Source organism: Phoca vitulina, unplaced genomic scaffold (assembly GCF_004348235.1).
Source record: "Phoca vitulina isolate PV1807 unplaced genomic scaffold, GSC_HSeal_1.0 scaffold5, whole genome shotgun sequence".
Classification (NCBI taxonomy): domain Eukaryota; kingdom Metazoa; phylum Chordata; class Mammalia; order Carnivora; family Phocidae; genus Phoca; species Phoca vitulina.
The window spans coordinates 33,923,261-33,943,534 of NW_022589708.1; the positions used below are offsets into that span (position 1 = coordinate 33,923,261).

A 20,274-nucleotide genomic window follows, 5' to 3' on the forward strand; every position below is an offset into this window, starting at 1 on the left:
CACACACACACACACACACACACCCCGAAAACATATTTCTCCATAAACAACAACCAGTATGCCAGGTTCTCATTAAAACTAGGCGGAGAGGAGAATCCTGAAAAGTGTCTAGCAAAGAAGAAAAATGTTAATTAGAACTTTTTTCTTTAAAGGAATTTTTGAAATCTGTATGTAATTTTTATTAAATGCTCATAATTTTAAAATATTTAAATATCAAAATACAAAGAAGGAAACAAATCATTCAGAACCACCCAAGAGATAATCAGCAATATTTGGTGAACACCATTCTACATGGTAGCATGCCATTTTAAAAATAAAAATATTACATTTAACTTTATGGATTAAAGAATAACCTTTCACAGGTTGCTTCTCTTTAGATTATAAAGTCTACTTATTCTCTTACCTGCTGCTGTTGGGTTGGTTTATTAGTTACTATTAAATTAGTTATTCTCTTACCTGTTGCTGTTCCTGTTATGTTCTACTGCCTTTACCTAGAAATCCTAGTGATTAGAATTTCCTTATATGGTACTTACCTTTATTTTAGAATGTGTAAAATACAAATCAAGCCCATCCTGAAATGTTGCAAGGAGCTGTTGGTCTATAAACATCCAATTTTTCCTTTTGTTCTTTAGTTAACTATTTAGACAATTACAACAATTTTTCATTAATTGTTTTTACTTTCTCACAGATTTGTATATTGTTTAATCATTTACAGTAAAAGTAGTTGGTTGTGTGTCACACAGGTCAGTTTCTTCGCATCAGTAGATGTGTCGCGTTGTATGTATCTCCCACAGCATAAGTGGGACTGTTAATTAAGGTACGGTTTTTAAAAAATAGGCTTTATTTTTTTTTTTTTCAGTTTCCATACCTTTTAATGAATGCATTTACAAGTAAAATAGACTTTATTTTTATGAGTGATTCTACCAAGCACTGAACTTTAGTACTGCCTCCTCAGGGCTAATTATAAGCAATCATTTACATATTGCGACTTCAGAAATTCTGGGCAAAACCTACTTCCTGTATCTTCTACTTTAGTACCAAGGTGCCTCGAATTGGACTATTATTGATGCACTTCGCACTGACAAGCCTTGCCCTTTCTCTTGCAGCTGTCCTGTGTGATCACTAATACCTTAGGGGGAGTGATGTGTCTCCTCACTGTAGGAAGGTTTTGTATGGCATGAGGACATTGGAGCTGTAGAATGTGGAGTTGGGAGAGAAATAAGGGATTCAATAAGTCTTATGTCACCACCCATCCTCCCGAAGGAGGGAATAAACTTACACCAAAGTGTGGGAGACAAGGCTGCTAAAGTTGGTTTTTTCCCAGGGCCAATGCTTATGAAATTTTGGAGTCTCTAACGGCAGTCTGGTAACTGGAGCTCTTTAGGATGCCATTGCTGTCCTTTCAAACAGAGTAGTACTATATTCATATAACAGGAATGCTATACAAGATTGATGGCTTGCTTAATTTAGGTGAAAAAACTTGTTCCGTTGTCTGTTTCTTGGAGGAGAACCTCAAAAATTAGTATAAAAATGGAATGGGACTAGACAAATTGCATTAGAGTTAAGGTACTTTAATTTTTTAAAAATTCTAAAATTGTTTATATTATTTCAGTTCTTCCTTGAAGTAAATGATACTGAGAATGGGGTTAGGAAGAAGACAGAGTGCCTAAAGGTATGCAGCTAAAGCTAATGTAAGAACCTTTAAGGGTAGAAATAAGAAACCTTTTAGAACAAGGGAGATTTTTTCAAACTAGTTTCTAATCCTTGTGAGTAATAAACCCAAAGAAATGAAAGGCTAATTAGAATAGCCAACTATATGGACAAACAAGGTAGGTTCTGCTGATTGCAAAGAGAATGTTCCAGATTGAGTTAACTACAATTTTCCTAGCATGTTAAGGGATTTTCGTGAAAGGCCTCTGAACTTAGACTAAACTTAAAAGCAAGTTTTAATTAAGAAGTTGAAACGTAAATGAATGAAAAGTTTACTGTGTGTTTCTAAAATTAAACTTAGTTAAAATCATCATATTCATATTTGGCATTAAGAAATTACTTGTTTAAATCCTTATCTTTTAGAAATATGTATCAAGGGGCACCTGGGTGGCTCAGTCAGTTAAGCATCTGACTCTTGATTTCAGCTCAGGTCATGATCTCAGTGTTGTGAGGTCAAACCTCCATCTGGCTCCGCACTAAGCTAACCAAGCTAAGCAAGGAGCCTGATTCTCTCCCTCTGCCCTTCCCTGAGCGCATGTGTGCGCACTCGCTCTCTTTCTCTCTAAAATAAATAAATCTTTAAAAAGGAAAAAGAAATGTCTCAAAATCATTTACTGATGACTTATATGGTGCCTGGAAATTTCTGCAGAATAATCAGGGGAAGTATAATAGTTGGTGGTATAGGTGAAGCAGGATTAGCCATGTGTTCATTATTCCCTTTTGCCCTTTTTTCCTCTGCTTTCTAACAGAAAGGTCTTTTTCATTCATAATCCCCTTTTCACACTATAATGAAACATGCAGAAACAGACAAACCAATAAAGTCTGGATAAGGTGGATACAGTATGTAGATAAGGTCTGCTTGGGTCAGTTTTTCAAGTAGCAGTATATTTTTACATAAACTGTATTATTTAAGATGATAGAACAATTTTCCACAGTTAGCCTAGCAGTCAGTTCAAGAAGTAGTTCTAATGTACTGCAAAAAGTAAAAACCCCACTGCATTATCCTGATAAAAGTGGTTCAGGATATGTGGAGGAGGAATTGTTTGTTAATGACAATGCAGTATTGACAAATATATCTCCATGGTGTCTCTTTTTTCGTGGTTTTATTATAATGAAACTTACTTTCTTGTTTTAGGCTGCTGAAAATACGACAAGCTGACTTTCTGGAGAAATTCTGATGAGATATGTCAAGCTCTTCAAGAGGATTTGAAGATTGCATTGTAGTCAAGAATGTACAATGAAATTACTGCATGCAGCAGTGTAGAAACATTTTCCTTTTTAAAAGAATTATAAAACCATAGCTTTATAAATCAGTGGAAAATGGCTTACAGAGAGAACTATCAGATGTGTTTACATCACATCTTTTTTTTAACAACTCTAATGCATTGGCATTGCTGTATTCATATTTACGTATTCCTTATTTATAGCTCTGATAGCTTTAATTTTCTAAGCAGTCTGTCTGTCAGATGTGCACATCTGCTGTGCCTGGTTGAAGTATAGTGGAACCCATCAGAAGTAATGTAGTAGTTATGACTTGTTGACATTTCCATTATAAAATTTAATTTTGAATTGTTTATGCAAAATAGCCGTGGATTTGTGTTGTATTGGGCTAAAAGTTGACAGAATTTCAGCCACCATTTGTGAATTTTGATGTAGAATTACAACATATATCAGAATCTTTTTTATAAGAGCACAGAAATCATTTGTTTTAACCTGCTCTTCTTTAACAAAGAGTATTTAGTTTTTTAAACATGAAAGTTTTTCTGGCAGTTAACAGTATGAACCAGATCATTTTTGTATTGATCGAAAAATAAAACTTACAAACTTAGATTTTAAAAGTAGTGATAGTGCTGACTATTGTCATTTGAATCATTTAAATTTAATGAAACTATTGACGGTATTTTTCTTTCTAAGTTTTATACTCTATAAATGACGGCCTAAAAAATAATGCATAATGAAATATTTCCAATATGCAAAATTCTTTAATTTTAGTATGTAAAAATAGTTTTGAGTGGTTACCTAATATATCTTGAGTGGTTACCTAATAAATCACTAAATAGGAAGTATCTATCAACAAATACGGTGTTTTCTGAAGGACTAAAGATTTCCAGTCATTAAACAAAAACTAAATAATCAAGTGTTCTGTATCAGGAATTATAAGTATTCCTTTCCAAGGTCACTTTGTGTGTCATTATTTTTTCCCTGAAAGTTTTAACTAATCAAAGTGATGGTTCAAAATAAATTTTAGAAAATGTAGGATAGTGTTAATTCCGTTCTTGTAGCAAAATCTCAAAGGAATATTTTTCCCAAGAGTGATAGGATTTTAATCTGATTTTATTTTAGATTTTATTAGCTTCCATTTAAGTGATAATACAAGTATTTACTCTTTAGCAGCATTTTTGTTCTTCAAAGTAAGACTTAGTAATTAAGTGACAACCTTCTCTTGTAAAATCTAGTCTTGATTATTTTGACTTTGTAAGTGCCTAGCATCTTTACCAAGGGCACTGGAAGGTGTATTATTGGCAGACTCAGTTGGGAGACAATAACAACTTGTGATAAGTCATTTATTTGATAGTAAACACTGCAAGTCCTGCATGTTGTTACCCATAAAATCATAAAGACAACATTTTTGTCAAGCTCCAAAGTTGGTATATACTCTTAGACCACAAGAGTTAATAGTTCTATTTATGATTTTGTAGATTAAGTTATTTATGTATGATACAAAGCAGGAAAATATATTGAGAAGGCTAACGTTATGTTTAACGCCTTAAAAAGAACTTTAAGTGTTAAATTTAAATGTAAACATATATTTTTAATACATACTTCCGTACTGTTTAACAAAATCAGAACAAATTGTAATGATACAATTGGCAGTGTTATGCATGTTGTCAGTGACAAAAAATAAAACCATTTTGGTGGTATTGACATGTACTTTTGATTTAATATATGCTTTGTGAACACAAGTTGTGTTTCTGCAGGTATCTAAAATGAAGGTTATTTAGAGGCTATATAATTTACAATGTAAAATTAGGCTTAGGTGTAAAATGTGATAGTTTTCTCCTGGTAGTGAAAGGAGATAGCTGTATTAACGTTGCCCCAGGCTTGAAAACAAAGTTGGCATTTCAAATATGTGTGAGATTTTGTTTTTCTTTACTTCAAGCAAGAGATTCTTTACATAGTGGGAGATTACAAAATTTCATACACGTTTCAAGCATATTTAAACGTTTTCTAATAACTGAATCAAATACTGGTTTTTAAACATATTTAAATTAATTAAACTTAAAAATTCAATTCCTCACGCTAGCCACATTTTTTATTGTAAAGTATACACAACATAAAATTTACCATTTTAACCGTTTTTAAGTTGTACAGATCAGTAACCGTAAGAACAGTCACACTGTTGTCCTGCCATCACTACTCTCTAGAACTTTTTCATCATCCAATAAACAATGACTCCCCACTCTCTTCCTTCAGCCCATTTTTCTAGGTAAACATTTTTCTCCTGTTTCTATGAATTTTACTATTCTAGGTACCTCATATAAGTAGAATCATACAGTATTTGTCCTTTAGTGCCTTTTTTCAGTTAACATGTCTTCAGGATTCATCCATATTATAACATGTATCAGAATTTCATTCCTTTTTAGAGCTGAATAATATTCCATAGCATGTATTTACCGCGTTTTGTTTATCCATTCACCCAATGAATATTTGGGTTGTTTCTGTCTTTTGGCTATTTTGAATAATGCTGCTTTTAATATTGGTATATAAATATCTGTTCAGGTGCCTGCTTTTGACACCTTTTGGTATGTTCCCAGAAGTGGAATTGCAGTTCTCCCAGTCTCACCAGAGAAAAACACAGAGACCACACTGCTGAGTAGCTGGGCTCTGGTTCTGCCTCAACGATTTGGGGCAAGTTACTACTGAGATCCAGTGTCCTTCTCTGGAAATTGGGGAAATTCATCCCTACTAAACAGACTGTGTGTGGAAAATACTTTGTCCAAGACCTGAAACACAATAAATGCTTATTTTTGCACACACATTCCATTGGGTCAAGAGTGAAGGGCTATTTAAAATTATACATAAAACTAGGATAGTAGAGCAAACCAGGTGCCCATGAACAAATGTCTGATTTCCAGGCAAACTTTGCACTTGGACTCTTTTACCTCATGTGATCTATAGGAGTTTCATTCATATACTGAGGAAGCTAATTTAACACCTTTCCCAAAGATAGAGCCAAAATCTTTTAAGACATCATAAATGACAGTTTGGCTTTTTTTTTTTTTTTTAAGATTTTATTTATTTGAGAGAGTGAGACAGAGTAGAGAGAGCACAAATGGTGGGGAGGGGTAGAGGGAGAAACAGACTTCCCACTGAGCAAGGAGCCCGATGTGGGGCTGGATCCCAGGACCCCAGGATCATGACCTGAGCCAAAGGCAGACGCTTAACCAACTGAGCCACCCAGGCATCCAGTTTGGCTCTCTTTTGTTAGGAAACTTTTAAGGGGCTGATTCTCTTTTCCCAAAATCCATATGTTGAAGCCCTAACTCCAGTACTTTGGAATGTGACTATATTTGGAGAGCCTTTTTAAAAAGGTGATTAAATTAAAATGAATCCTTTAGGGTGAGTCCTAATCCAAACTGACTGCTATCTGTATAAGAGGAAATAAGGACATGCAGACCTGAAGGATGCACAAGCATGGAGGAAAGACTGAAGGAGCCGAGGGCAGCCATCTGCAAGCCAAGGAGAGAGGGCTCGGAAGAAAACAAACCTCCAAAAACCTTGATCTTGGACTTCTGACCTCCAGAACTGTGAGAAAATAAATCTGTTGATTTGATTAAGCCAACCAGTCTGTGGTACTTCGTTACAGCAGCTATAGCAAACTAATATATAAGAATAAATATAAAGTGCTTATAGACAAAACATTATAGTTAACACTTGGCTTAGTAACTCCTGTAGACTACATAATTTGGGAAGATGAAATAGGCTGGAAGTTTGTTTTTAAAGAACTTGATGGGCTGCCTTAACTCCTCATTGATAAAGAGGTTCTGTGTTCAGTCCTCAGAACTGAGCTGAGAATAACCCAGAGATCAGGCAGATACTTGGGAAGCCAGAAATCTGAAAGAATAAGGATTTTGGTTGGTGATCATTCTGAAATAATGTATTTCTTAGTTTTGAGGTACATGGACCTGTGGTTCTGGAGACTGACCCATTGAAAGTTACCATTTAAATTAGTAGAAGTCTTTTGAGAAAATCTCCATCTTACGTGGCAGAAATGTGTATCTCACTAGCATTGAAATCCATATAAAGTAATAGAAATTGGTTGAATCATTTATATGCAAGTGACTTGAGTCAGAAGTGAATTGTATCACTGGAAAAATGGTAGCCTGCTGTGGATTAGGACGTCACAGAAGGAAATGGATTAATATAAAAGTGCTTTGCTACTCACCAATGGCAAGAGTACTTATACATAAATTCCATAAAATGAACAGTTGGATTCTTTAATATAAAAACAAAATGGATTTATTTTTCCAACAACTTTAATCATGAGTCAATAAAACATTTGTAAATGTAAACAAAATTGTTTCTGGGCCTATTTTAAAAACTGGGCCTTCAGTTATTTTTACATAAATTACTGTCACAAGAGGGAATCCTTGACAGAATTAAGAAACAAAGGGGAGAAAGGATTTGCAAGTGAGGACTGAAAAGAAGGCAGGCAGTCTAGAAAAAGTAAATCTTGTTTGCACATTTTTGGCGGTGAACTAATTAGTCACTATTCTGTCTTGATTTGGCTTGGTAGTATCAAATAAACCCATTTTAGTTGTTTGTGGATTCTCCAGAAAGCCATGAGTCCTTCAGTCAGCACCTCCACCTTGTTGAGATCAGGTCTACATGGTTTCCCTCATGAGGATGCCTCACTGTATGGAATTTTGTAAATTTTATAGGGAATTTTAATGAAATTTCTAACACTTCTACAAAGAGAAGGAGAAAACTAACAATACAGTGTTAGAAAAGAAACCAATGCATTGTGTAGGTGCAGGAAGGAAATCACAGTAGATTATTTTGGCTGAAATGGAAAGTTCTATTTAAGGAAGAGTAGCAGAGGGCTTGGAAAGGCAGGCTGAGGCCAGATTATGAACATCCCTGAACAAGTTTGACTTTTATTCCATAGATACCAAAGAAAGGAAGAGACACAGTTAAGCTCTGTTCTGGGCCATGCTTTGCAAGTGAATTAAGTGCAGGATGGACTGGAGCAGAGAGAAACTAGAAGCAGAGACTCGGAGGCCACCACAGTAACCCAAACCCAAGTGCTCAAGTCAGGGTAGATTCGAGAGACATTACAAAAGAAAAATACACAGGATTTAATGGCAAGTTATGGGGAAAATAGAGAAGAAAACAGTGTGACTGAGTTCTTAACCTGGGTACCAAAGATTATCAGTAATTGGGAATCAAAAAGGGAATCTAGGGGCACCTGAGTAGCTCAGTTAAGTGTCCAACTCTTGATTTTAGCTCAGGTCTGGATCCCAAGATCATGAGTTCAAGCCCCACATTGGGCTGGGTATGGAGCCGACTTAAAAAAAAAAAAAAATCTAGTTTTACTGGAAAAGTGAGTTTTATTTTAGAAATACTGTATTGAACATATATATTAAATTTCACCCTTGCCTACCCTCCCAATTCCCTTACCAACTCCATTATTTTTTCTCACAGCAGTTACACTCTAATACAGTTTACTTCTATTTATCGACTATTGCTTACATGCCTCTACCTGAAAAATCTGCACAAGGCAGGGATATTTTTTGGTTTTGTTCATTATGTGTCTCAAGGATCTTGAACAGTGCCTGGCACATAATAAGTGCTCAATAAATGTGTGTTAGCTGAATGCGTGGGCAGAGTTGGCATCCAAGAGAATATCTAGCATGTGGTTGAAACATAAGTAACATTTTGAAAACTTCCTACGTGTAAAGCACCAATGCAAGACACTGGTTTTGGTGCTCTACACGTATCACGTTGCTTACAGCTACCATAGGGGATAGATAGCATCCTCCCATTGCAGATAAGGAAACTAAGGCACAGAGTGGTAAAGAAATAGATGAATCAGGAAGGTGGTAGAGCCAGGTTTCAAACGTAGGTAAACTGGCTGTAGAGCTCATGCACGATCGTGCCTCTCGCTGTACATCACCACCTCATGGGGCGAAGGGGCAAAATGGGAGAAGGGCCTGAAAGGGCTTGGGAATCAGATGCCCAAAGGTAGTAGTTGCCTCTATGGAAGTAGATTGTGAAAGCAGAACAAAAGGCTAATGATAGATGCTTACCTTGCCCAGGATTGCCCCATTCTTTTCCTAGCCATGCTACTGCGGATGTTGGTGGGCTGGTGAATTTTTGTGGCATCTCTGCAGATCAAATAAAAATAAATAACAGATTAAAACCATTCATTTTCCAGAAGCACTGTACTGGGGGAACCTAGTACTAACAAAAAATAAATCTTGTTTTATGAAATTCAGTGTTGGACACATATACACCAGAAGGTGGTACATCTGACAGCCCTAAATAGCAGCCACAGGAAGTACATCTGTTAATAAATAACACCATGTCCTTTACAATAGAGCAGAACACTGGGGTATCTTGTGGGTCTCCCGTAGCTGAATGAAAATACAGGCATGTTATGTCGGAAAGAGTCCACATTATCACCTCTAGCTACTAAAAGCAATAAATTGTCAGATACATACTTGGTGAGTTACATCAAAACCCTTTAAAAAGATTGTTCTGACAAACTGAGGGTTGACGGAGGGAGGTGAGTGGGGGATGGGATAAATGGGTGATGGGTGTTAAGGAGGGCACTTGTTATGATGAGCACTAGGTGTTATATGTATGTAAGTGATGAATCACAAAAAGATTGTTCTGATAGTTATGCTTTCAAGAAGTAATGTTGGAAAACTGTTTAATTTGTTAAATTTTTTAGAGTCTACCTGCTCTCCCACAAACAAATGGCCTTTTTATTGTACCACCTACACTTTATACTTGAATTTGCTGACAGCTATGTGTGGAAATATCTAAATAATCTAAGGTAATTTCATAAAAACAATGACTGCTCTGGAAGGAAACAAAATTTCTAATTTCTTTAGTTCTAATTTGTATTTACTAGTCAGAGATATCTGATGCCCCACCAGGAAAAACAAGAACAACAATGGAAATTGACCTGCTGGTGGGAAGATCATGGCATGTTTCAAGAGGTAGATGATCACGTTTCAGCAATTCAGGAAACTTGTAGGTCCAGGACACTTAACTGCATCTCTCTAGGTGTCCATTTCTTCAATTGTATCATGTGAGTTTCGGTCTAGAATCTCCAGATCTGTGCCCCCGAAGTCTGCATTTCCTATAACATCTTCATGATTTTTACCACATGTATATGCCACTGAACTATTTTTTAAAATAATAGTTTCTTTAAATAGGCTTACTTAAAATCCAAATACACTTATTTTCAAAATAAAACTCTCCATGGCTACTAGCATGGAAACAGCATCATTTGCCATAGCTAGAAATTATCTACGAAAATAATTACAATGAAAAATAAACATAGGCTTACAACTTTGCTAAATATTGTCTTTAAAATCTGTGATTCTGAGACCTGCTCTTTCTTTCATAGATAAGATGAGCAAGTGTTAGCAACACAGAACTGAGTTACCAGGATTACTTACAAGAGCTTTGAAAAGAAACTGACTTCCTCACTATGGCATTTATTGCATTTTGAATGTAATGTCCCATGTACCACCCCCTCTGGTACCCATCTTACACTTTGGAAAACCACTATCCTAGAACATCCCCAAGATTCCTTTTTGCTCTACTATCCATATAGTTTAAAAGAAAGCTCAGGCTTTAGGATCAGGCAGGCTTGATTCGTGTGCCCTCTCCAAATGTCAGTTTTCTTATCTGTAGGATAAAGATAGGATATAGCTCACAGTGTTATGAAGATTAAGTGGAGAGCTGTAAATCCATAGCATACCACCTGGCACATAGTAGGAGCTCCATAAACATTAATCTTCACTTCATATTTTGTATTAATTGGACTTATCAAACCACTTAATTTCAGGAATGGCCCAATGATTCTGAAAAGACTTCAATTCAAGCTGCACTTTTTTCTCACCAATGGAATCAGACCTCATGCGTTCATAAATTCTTATTTTTATATACTCTTTTTTGAAACATAGACAAAATATTAAATATAAGCTTATATTGTATTTATGTTGACCTTAGAAGAACAAAAGAGCCAGTTATTTTATCAGCAAAATGAGCTTTCCGCAATAACAGAGGAATTGCAATTCGGGACAAGCAAACTATGGTGAACCATAGGCAAGTCTGGAGAACAGGAGAGAGGACTTTGCATTTATTCATAGGGAAAAGAAGGAAGTTGGGAGGGACTCACGTGGCTTCTCCTTGGGTGAAGTTGGCAATTTCTCACTGGCTATGCTGTTGTTGGGCAAGGAGAAATTCTTCCTTCCTCCCGCTGGGGTATATAAAGTAAGCTCCCTGTTTGGGAATGCAAGGTATGCTTCCTAGAGCAAGTGGTAGTGTGAGAAGTCCCTTTTGGACTTCCTGACTCCATTTTAAATTATGTTCTCTCTTTTTTTTTTTTTTTAAGATTTTATTTATTTATTTGACAGAGAGAGACAGCGAGAGAGGGAACACAAGCAGGAGGAGTGGGAGAGGGAGAAGCAGGCTTCCCGCTGAGCAGGGAGCCCGACGTGGGGCTCGATCCCAGGACCCCGGGACCATGACCTGAGCCGAAGGCAGATGCTTAATGACTGAGCCACCCAGATGCCCCCCCTCCTTTTTTTTAAGATTTTATTTTTAAGTAATCTCTACACGCAATGTGGGGCTTGAACTCACAAGCCCGGGCTCAAGAGCCACATGCTCTGCTGACTGAGCCAGCTGGGTACCCCTTAAATGAAGTTTTCTTTCTTTATTTTCACATTTATACAGGGATGAAAATCAAGACATCCTACCACTAAAAACACAAGACTAATATGTAGTTAAATTTTAGTGTAAAGACTTGCATAGCTAATTAATGAAAGGACCCCATGGGGATGAGGATGTGTTGGGAGAAGAAGCACGGATTATGAATAATTTTAAATCTCTATTTTCAACATAAAAAGAGCTCATTGTTGCTTCTCATAAACCCAATGGGGATAGCAGTGATCTGTGCTCCTGCTGAACGCTGAGACCCCTCCTGCTAAATCGGCGCAAACAGCTAGCTAAAGGAAACCTTCCTGGGAAGTCTGCTCACAGAACATTGCAGGGCAGCTTGCTAAGGTTTAACTCCGGCCCTGCCTGTGCACCGTCCCCGCTCTCATCTGGCTTCACCTAAGAGACACACAAGGGACTTTATCAATTAGGGCCAAGTTCAGAGAGAAAGAGACAGACACACGTCTTGAGTGGAACAAAGACCACGGTGCTTTGATTTCACCAAAATGACACTCTATCTACCGTGCTGCTCTTAGGCTGAAAGGCTACTGCACAGGGACCTGGGCAGGGGTGGGAGGGTTGGAGGGGGGAGGAGGATGCGGTCTCAGGAAAAACTGGTGTGGGCCTGACCTTTCAAGGCCGCAGCCGCTAGCGAGACTCAGAGAGGAAGAGGACTGTTGTAATGGATTGTTCTGACTTCTGCACTGTCACTTTCATCGGTTCAGAAAGGTTCGAGAACCTATGCTGGGATTTAGCAGTAAATCAGGTTAGCAAGGGAGCCCCCGAGGAAAACAACGTGTGGCGGAGAGATGTTTCTCCCCTGGGATTTCTCCATCTTTTCTCCTCTCACTTGCAGCATTTTGCGCCGTCTTTCTTGTTTCTCTTCACGCACTCAGGGCGCAACAAAGGAATTCACACTAAGAGGTTGCGAATAATGTGTCCCCCCTCTCTGGGGAAAGGCAGGTCCTAGAAGTATGTGGCCAGCCAGGTAGCACAGGGCACCAGGGGAGCGGTGAGATTGGCAGCTGGAGAGTTCTGAAGGTCCTCTGAATCATTTGACCGCAGGACGCAACATTCCCCTCAGCCATCCACTACAAGGCCAACTCAGCACTGGTTTGACCGCAGGACGCAACATTCCCCTCAGCCAACCACTACAAGGCCAACTCATGCAGGCCCGCCGCATGACCCCTGAGGAAGAAAAACTGAACATGGAGCACTGCTCCCTTTGGCTCTGCTTTCATACCTTGTCCTCAGCTTCTCATTTCAAATGTAATTTATTTCTCCTCCCGGTTAGCCCCCAACACTCAACTCTCAAACAGCGTGAGCATTTTTCACACTCCAGTCCAGTAGGTAGATTCTAAACAAATAAGTGGAATCCAATCTGCACTGCCCTGGAAACAAGATAGGAACGAAGTACTATCACCTCTAGTACCAAAACCCACTGGAGATGTCCTTTCATATACTATTCCAACGCATGCAACAGACTTCACATCGTGGTTGAATTATCAAGCCCAACCCCCAAAGTAGGGATGGTTGTTATAACTTTTATCTCTCAAAAATTATTTTTATTTATTTATTTATTTATTTATTTATTTATTTATTTGACAGAAAGGGAGAGAGCACAAGCGGGGGGGGGGCGGGGGGAGGCGGCAGGCAGAGGGAGAGGGAGAAGCAGACTCCCCGCTGAGCGAAGCCCGACGCGGGGCTCAATCCCAGGACCCTCAGATCATGACCCGAGCCGAAGGCAGATGCTTAACTGACTGAGCCACCCAGGCGCCCCTCAAAAATTATTTTATTACCATTAAATATTTGATAGTCTATAACAAATAATTGTGTACCTTCTCGACAGATAAAGACATTTTAACAACTTCCTTCTCTCCTAATCAAGGTCTAATTTAGGATTGTTCAATAAATCAATAATCTTATGATCTTTAAGTTGAATACCTTATTCATGGAGTCTCTGAGATTCTCACACTTTTCTCCATCTCTATATAGATAAATGTTGACATCAACTCATGAAAAATCAATCCCTTGTCTCTTGGGGGCCATCTCACTCTCAGGAAAATTCCTGTTCTTGGTCCTTGAATTCTAGCACCTATCACTATACATAGCATGTAGTGAATGCTCAGTACGTATTTACCAAGTGAATGACTGAACAATCGTACATTGGTGACAATAATGTCCACATGAAATCTTTCTGCTACAGTTATTAGTATTCTTTTTTCAAAAAGATGCTGAAAAAGCCTGTTGTTGAATGATGTGTGCCATCATTGAACTTCGACATTTCATTGCTCTTATTTTAGGTTTATGCTCCTTCTATGTCTCAATAATTAATTCCCTGGCTTCATGGTCAGATGGAATTACCATAAAATTTTAGAGGTATACCTTCTACAAGCTTGTTTGGTGGAAGCAAGATGATTCTACTCTCCTCTATTTCCTCCTTGAAGCAGACTGTAAGGTTCAAGAGAGCAGGCATGGTCTCTAGTCTGCCACCCGGAACACAGTAGATCCTCAATAAAAAGTTTGCAAATGGAAGGATTAAATGCTTCCATCTACCCCTTTCTTAATGTCAGGGCAGGCTACAGGGTCACGTCCTATACATTCTGGGGGAGATGGAAAAGAACTCAAGGTGCGGGACCTGCTGTGTGTCGTTCACTAGGCTGTATGCCATATAGAGATTACTGCAGGTCATTTTTATAGCAACCTTGTGAAGAAGGTATTCCAATTTTACAGATAAAGAAACTGAGGCCCAAAGGGATCTGTCATGAAATAAATATGTGCCCATGAAATTCTTTTTTCTCCTAGAATATCTGTTCTCTTCCTATTGCTTAATCAAATCACACCCAACCTTCGAGAACCAAATTAAGACTGTTGAAAGTTCATTCTCCATGGGCATCTTGTGTTTCTGTCCATCTTCTGCGTAAAGGCACTGACAGCCTTTGGTCTGGGCTATTTTTTCAAGGATGTTTGTATAGCATACACCCTTGAACAAAGAGATAGTAACTCCCTCTGGGAGAGGACAGATTTGTTTTCTGACCAGGTTAATAAGGATAATATCTCCTTCCAGGGCAAAGACTGGTCAGGTTTGCTAACAGCCCCTTTAGAAGATTGGGGTTTCCTTACCTCGGGGTTCCTCAGCTGTGATACAAACCCATCGAGTGTGCAGTGCCATTCTGGACCACTCTGTCAGCCCTACGGGATTTGGAGGAGCCGTTTACCAAGGTGAACGCAAAGTTCCTGTGGCTTGCTATACTGTGAGGAAGAAAGTCCATTGTCTCTGACCTAGGAATTTTGTGTCCTCTTCAAGTACCTATGAAAATGTAATAGACTTAACTTTCAGCTTGCAAATAGGGTAAAACTTTAGCCTTTGTACAGGTCTTGACAAAGACCTTCTTCCTTTGGGAAGCCTTTTCTAAGCATTCCAGCTTCTGGTGATATCTCTAAGACACATTTTGCAGGAAACCCAACCTGCTGAGTAATGTATTTATGAACATTTTTATTACCTCACACTTGATTATTCTCTCCTAGAGGACAGAAACAGCCATTTATACCTCTTGGTAAGTATTTAGCATTTTTCTTGAATATAGAAATTGGCTCTTGTTTCATTAATTGTAATTCGTTAAAATGTATTGAATGTCTATTAAGTGTAGGACATTATGGTCAGCATGTTTAGGTAATTATTTCCCTAACTGGTGCATAAGTGCCTTGAAGATGGTCATAATATCTCATAGTTCTTTATCCATTATAATTCTTTCTGTCTCTCATTCTCATTCAACAAATATTTATTGAATGTCTGCTATTGCAGGTGGTATGTTAGTTGCTGAGTATACAAATGAATAAGAGAAGTCTATCCACAATAAACTCGTGGAAACACATACACGCAGTACAAGAAGGAAATCCAGTGACAGAAAAAAAGCATAGATCATTATGGGAACATGGAAAAGTGCCACTCAATAGGACTTTTCATTTTGGGGGGGGCAGTTGCTTTTCCTCTTCTTGGTATTTTCAGCAGCACATAGTGCTTAGTAGATATTGAAACAAAGTGGTTTCTTTTTTTTTTTTTCCACACTGTAGATCCCCCTTCAGTGCTCACAGCCCACCAGTGAAGAGTGTGGGCAATGGTTCTGGGCTGCACACTCCTCTGGCATGGGTGTACTAGGAGAGGTCCACAGAGAAGGATCTTCCATCAATGCATCACCATTTGCTGAAACAAAGTGTGGATGTGGGGACTGCTAATCAAACTAGAAATCTTGGTCAAATCCCTGCTCTGAAACTTGTGTACTCCAAAATAGCCCGTCTAAGATTGGCTGGCCTATATTAAAAAGGATTGCCAGCAGGCTCAGGCTCTAGTTCTACCTATTTAAAAAGATATATGCAACAAGTGTGTTTAAGTAAATGAACCTATATCTAACACCTAGAATATTACTAGGGACTAGAAGATGCACAAGGCATGTTCCTTGCCCTCGAGATGTTCATAATTAAGTGAGACAGACACAGAGAACCATCATCTAAAACTGTGCAGGAGAGCATAAGCTTTGAATAGAAACTAGGGGTTATTATCAACAAGCTGTGGGAACTTATTCCACTGGCGACCAAGAGAATTTCTTGCAAAGGGATGGCATCTGAGTTGGTGTTTAAAGGCTGAAAAGAATTTCCCCAGGCAGAAAACAGAGACTAAGGCAGCCTAGGAAAAAGCTCAAGCAAATGCACATTCTTTAAAAGTAAATAAACAAATGAACTAACTAATAAAAGGAGAGTTCAGGGAATGGTCAGTAGGACAGCAACTGGAATGTAGGGTGTGCACAAAACTGAAGGTCAGAAAGGAAGTTCCATTCAGTGCCTTCCACGAATATTTATTAAGCACCTGCTGGGGCAAATATAGTATGCTTAAAAAGAGATAAAGATAAAGACCTAGCTCACAACCTAATGAGGAGATCGTTTAATCTAAAATAGTAAATGCCAACAAAGCACTAAACAGGGAGGATCTTGAATGTCACCTTAAGTCACTCGGGTGTTATTCCTTAGGAAGAGAATGCAGTGAATGATTTTATCTGACCTGGGAGGAGGAGGAGGTTAAGTCTTGGCAACTGTGTGAAGGAAGGTTCAGAGGGGCGAGAGATGGAGTCAGGGAGAACAGTATGGAAGCTTGTGTAATCATCCAGGGGAAAAACACAAAGGGTCTATATCAGATGAAGATGAAAAGAGCAAAGACAGAAGACTCGTGAGGACAGAACTTGACGAACAGGTGTTTATGAAGATGAGTCCAAGCCTTCTCTTCTGGGAGAAGGAGAGGATGATGCTGGTAATAATAGAGAACACTCATCAGATAAAATATCCAGAACTGATAAGATCTCAAAGGTAAAATAACAGATCTCCATCATATCTTTCTTCATTTAACTTTTTATTTGATCATAATTTTAGACGCAGTATCACATATTTTTTTAAGCAGTAAAAGTAAACACCTAGGACTTTTTAGGAGACACATCTTACCAGGGTTTTTCAAGCTTCAGGAACATTAGTGGATCATGAAGTCAATTTAAAATGTTATGAAATAATACAAAAAAAAAGTGAAATAGAATAAAGCAGAACAGGACAGAAAATACAGTGATCACATAGAAAGGTTATTATTTTGTGGAACTTAGACTTCTGTTTTATGTACACAGACTAGGTTGCAATATCAAGTACATGTCTTAGTGCGAGTTGCAGTTTAAAAAAGTTTGAAAGCCGCTGATCCAGACAGTGTCCAACAAGCCATCTCTCTCAACCCTCCTTCCTCCAGTTTACAGGATTTGAGTATTGGCATATAGGGGCTTGAGGCATCTTTTGTCCCTTTGACAATGAATGACAATCCAATTATGTAAAACAATGGTGCTAGTATTTTGTTTGGAGCTACTGGCCTCCACCATTTTTATAGAAAGCCAGAAGCACCCTCTACATTACTGTCTGTAGCCCCTTGGGCATCATGGGGAATGCTCAGGATTACCCATATCTGGTCCGCCTGCAGATCAAATCAGAAACAGGGAGAGAACACATTATTTTGTTTTCTTGTCTTGAGAATTCAAATAAACCTTTGCTAAATATTTTAAGACAATAGAATTAAAAATATAAATTGTGAATCCTCATAGATTTCATTTTTCCACTAGATGGCAGAAAAAGCACTTGTAATGGACATTACATTGTCATCTACTTAATCAGTTCTGCAGACTTTTTTAATAAAGGGAGGTATATTTCAGTTTAAACAGTAGAATATAATTATAAGACATTTGATTATTTTTTAACTAATTTAATCATATTAAGCTTAAAATTAAAGAGAAACTTTAAATTAGTTTGTGTTTATATATGTACATATATGTCCACATGTCTCAATTCAGATGTTCATGGTAGAATTTTATTGGCCTTGGAATACTGCCATGCTTTCTTTTAACACAAATTTAAAAATAAAAGGTAATATTTAGAAACAATCTTAAATTAATACAGAAACATTTTTCATGTTACACATGGGTATAATTAGATGTACAGTTGAGATATACTTAATTACGATATATTGCAAATAATGATAATAATACAAGTAAAAACATTGATGATACATCCATGGTTATGAACCCCAAATACATTTTTTATAAAGAGAATAAAAGCTATGTGAGCTAAGGAAATATAATACAACAGTTAAACAGGGTGTGTCCTTTTCTTTCTGTGTTAATAATCCTAATATGACTTTTTTTTTTTTTACCTGAATTGATATCAGGTGGCCATTTATCAACAATAAGTCTTCGGGGACATTTGTAATTAGAACACTTTACTATGCACTTGCGAAGAGTTTCACAGACCCTTGCTCTGGTATACTTATCGTCAAAGAGAAAATTATTTTATGGATCGGCAAAAAGCAAAATGGTTAATAGGTGAGTTATACCAAAGAAAATGTTTTAGGGAACACAGACATAATTTGATAAAGTACTATCAAACTATCAAACTATCAGATAAAAACCAGTTCAAAGAGGCTAAGTATTTGGCCCCGATTTCAGTCACTACTTTTGCTACTGTTTATCTTACAACTGGCCTTGGGAAAGAGAAGAAAAAAGAAAGGATCGAAAAGAGGAGGTGATGAAAAGAGTCAAGTCCAATCATTCATGCAGCTCAGGGACTTCTGCCAAGGGCATGTTCTGGGTCAGGCCCTGCGTGGGAATTGGGATGTGGCTTCTTCAATCAAAATGAGAGCAAAGGACAGAGAGGAGGGGAGATGTTGGGGGGGCCAAGAGGAAGAAGTACAAGAATGGCTAAGATTATGTAATAGCTGCCACAGTGGCATTGCCTTACCCCGGCTCTCTCCTCCCCCAGCTCTGCTGACCACCTCTTCCTCAACAAAACAAAAACAAAAGGGAACCCCAGGAGCATTCCGGCTAGGCCCACAGTCCTCAGGAACCTAGGGAGGGGCGGAGGTGGGAGCCCCCGTGGGCCCCAGGCAGCATGCTATCTGTACGACGTAGGTTATAACCAGTCCCAGAATCTCGAGCTGAGAAACCCCGTGCTGTGTGCGACAAAGATGCCTGATCTTGTTTTGAGTCAAGGGGGATAAACGACTTTTTTGGGAATAAGCAACTCACAAGGTGCCGTAAGCTGGTTTCTAAGACAATGGAATATCAGAGTAAAGGATCTCCCCTGCAATATTGCGTGGAAGGCTATTTTTATGTCAGTTTCTTCGTAAAGGCAACTGTGGGTTAAAAGCAAATAAAATAAGTTTAAAAATAAAAGGAAATATGATTGGGGTATTTTTTTAAATCAAGAAACCTTACATAAGATTTTCAGGAAACTTGGGGCGTCTGGGTGACTCACTCGGTCAGTTAAGCATCTGCCTTCGGCTCAGGTCATGATCCCAGGGTCTTGGGATCAAGTCCCATGTTGTCGGGCTCCCTGCTCAACCAGGAGCCTGCTTCTCCCTCTCCCTCTGCCTGCTGTTCCCCCTGCTTGTGTTCCCTCTCTGTCAAATAAATAAATAAAATCCTAAAAAATGTCCTTAAAAAAAAAAAATATTTGCAGGAGCTTTCCCTTACAAAACCAAACTTTAAGAAAGTCCCACTGGCCCTAATCCTGGCACTGTGGGTCCTGCTGCCTGCTAATTTCGGGGGCCTGGGTCCTGCTGCCTGCTAAATTCGGGGGCCTAGTCAGTTGCTTCGCACTTCTGGGTCCCATTTCTTAAATCACATATCACAGAGAGGGAGCTAGACTCCCAGCTCTAACATTCTCTACATGAGAAGAATAAAAATTGTAACAGCCCACTGTTTAATTGAAATGAACTGAAAAGAACTCCAAGTCCGAGGTCTCAATATTAACCTCCTACCTCAACTTTTTAGGTCTTTAGCTCCCCTCATGCTCTCCAATTAAAGAAATAGAAATCCGAGTTTTCTCTCTATACTCTCTTGTGTTCTGCCCTTCCCAATGGTGTCACTGCAAATGTCTTTATAAATCTATAAGCTGAGCTATAGAATAACTCCTTTAGGCTGTATGAATGGCTCTCTTTTGCCCACCCAGCTCTGAGGAGACTCTGCCCCTCAAAACGTTGAGTGTTTTTGTTTTCCTCCTAAAACCAGGAAGAATGTGTAGCGAGAGCCC

General features: G+C 38.4%; 1 protein-coding gene and 1 non-coding gene across 2 annotated transcripts in view; one reads left to right on the forward strand and one right to left on the reverse strand.

Moving 5' to 3' along the window:
* Positions 1–4,637, forward strand: part of MZT1 (mitotic spindle organizing protein 1) — a 19,434-nt gene extending 14,797 nt beyond the window's left edge. Inside the window, exon 3 of the mRNA XM_032402880.1 lies at positions 2,846–4,637. Within this exon, the coding sequence (XP_032258771.1) occupies positions 2,846–2,869 (24 nt within the window). The 3' untranslated portion in view covers positions 2,870–4,637. The remainder of the gene's footprint in view (positions 1–2,845) is intronic.
* Positions 4,638–15,733: 11,096 nt separating this feature from the next.
* Positions 15,734–15,872, reverse strand: LOC116631835. The gene has a single exon (XR_004299284.1). It is a non-coding gene; the product is annotated as a small nucleolar RNA SNORA42/SNORA80 family (small nucleolar RNA).
* Between the last annotated feature and the right edge of the window lie 4,402 nt (positions 15,873–20,274).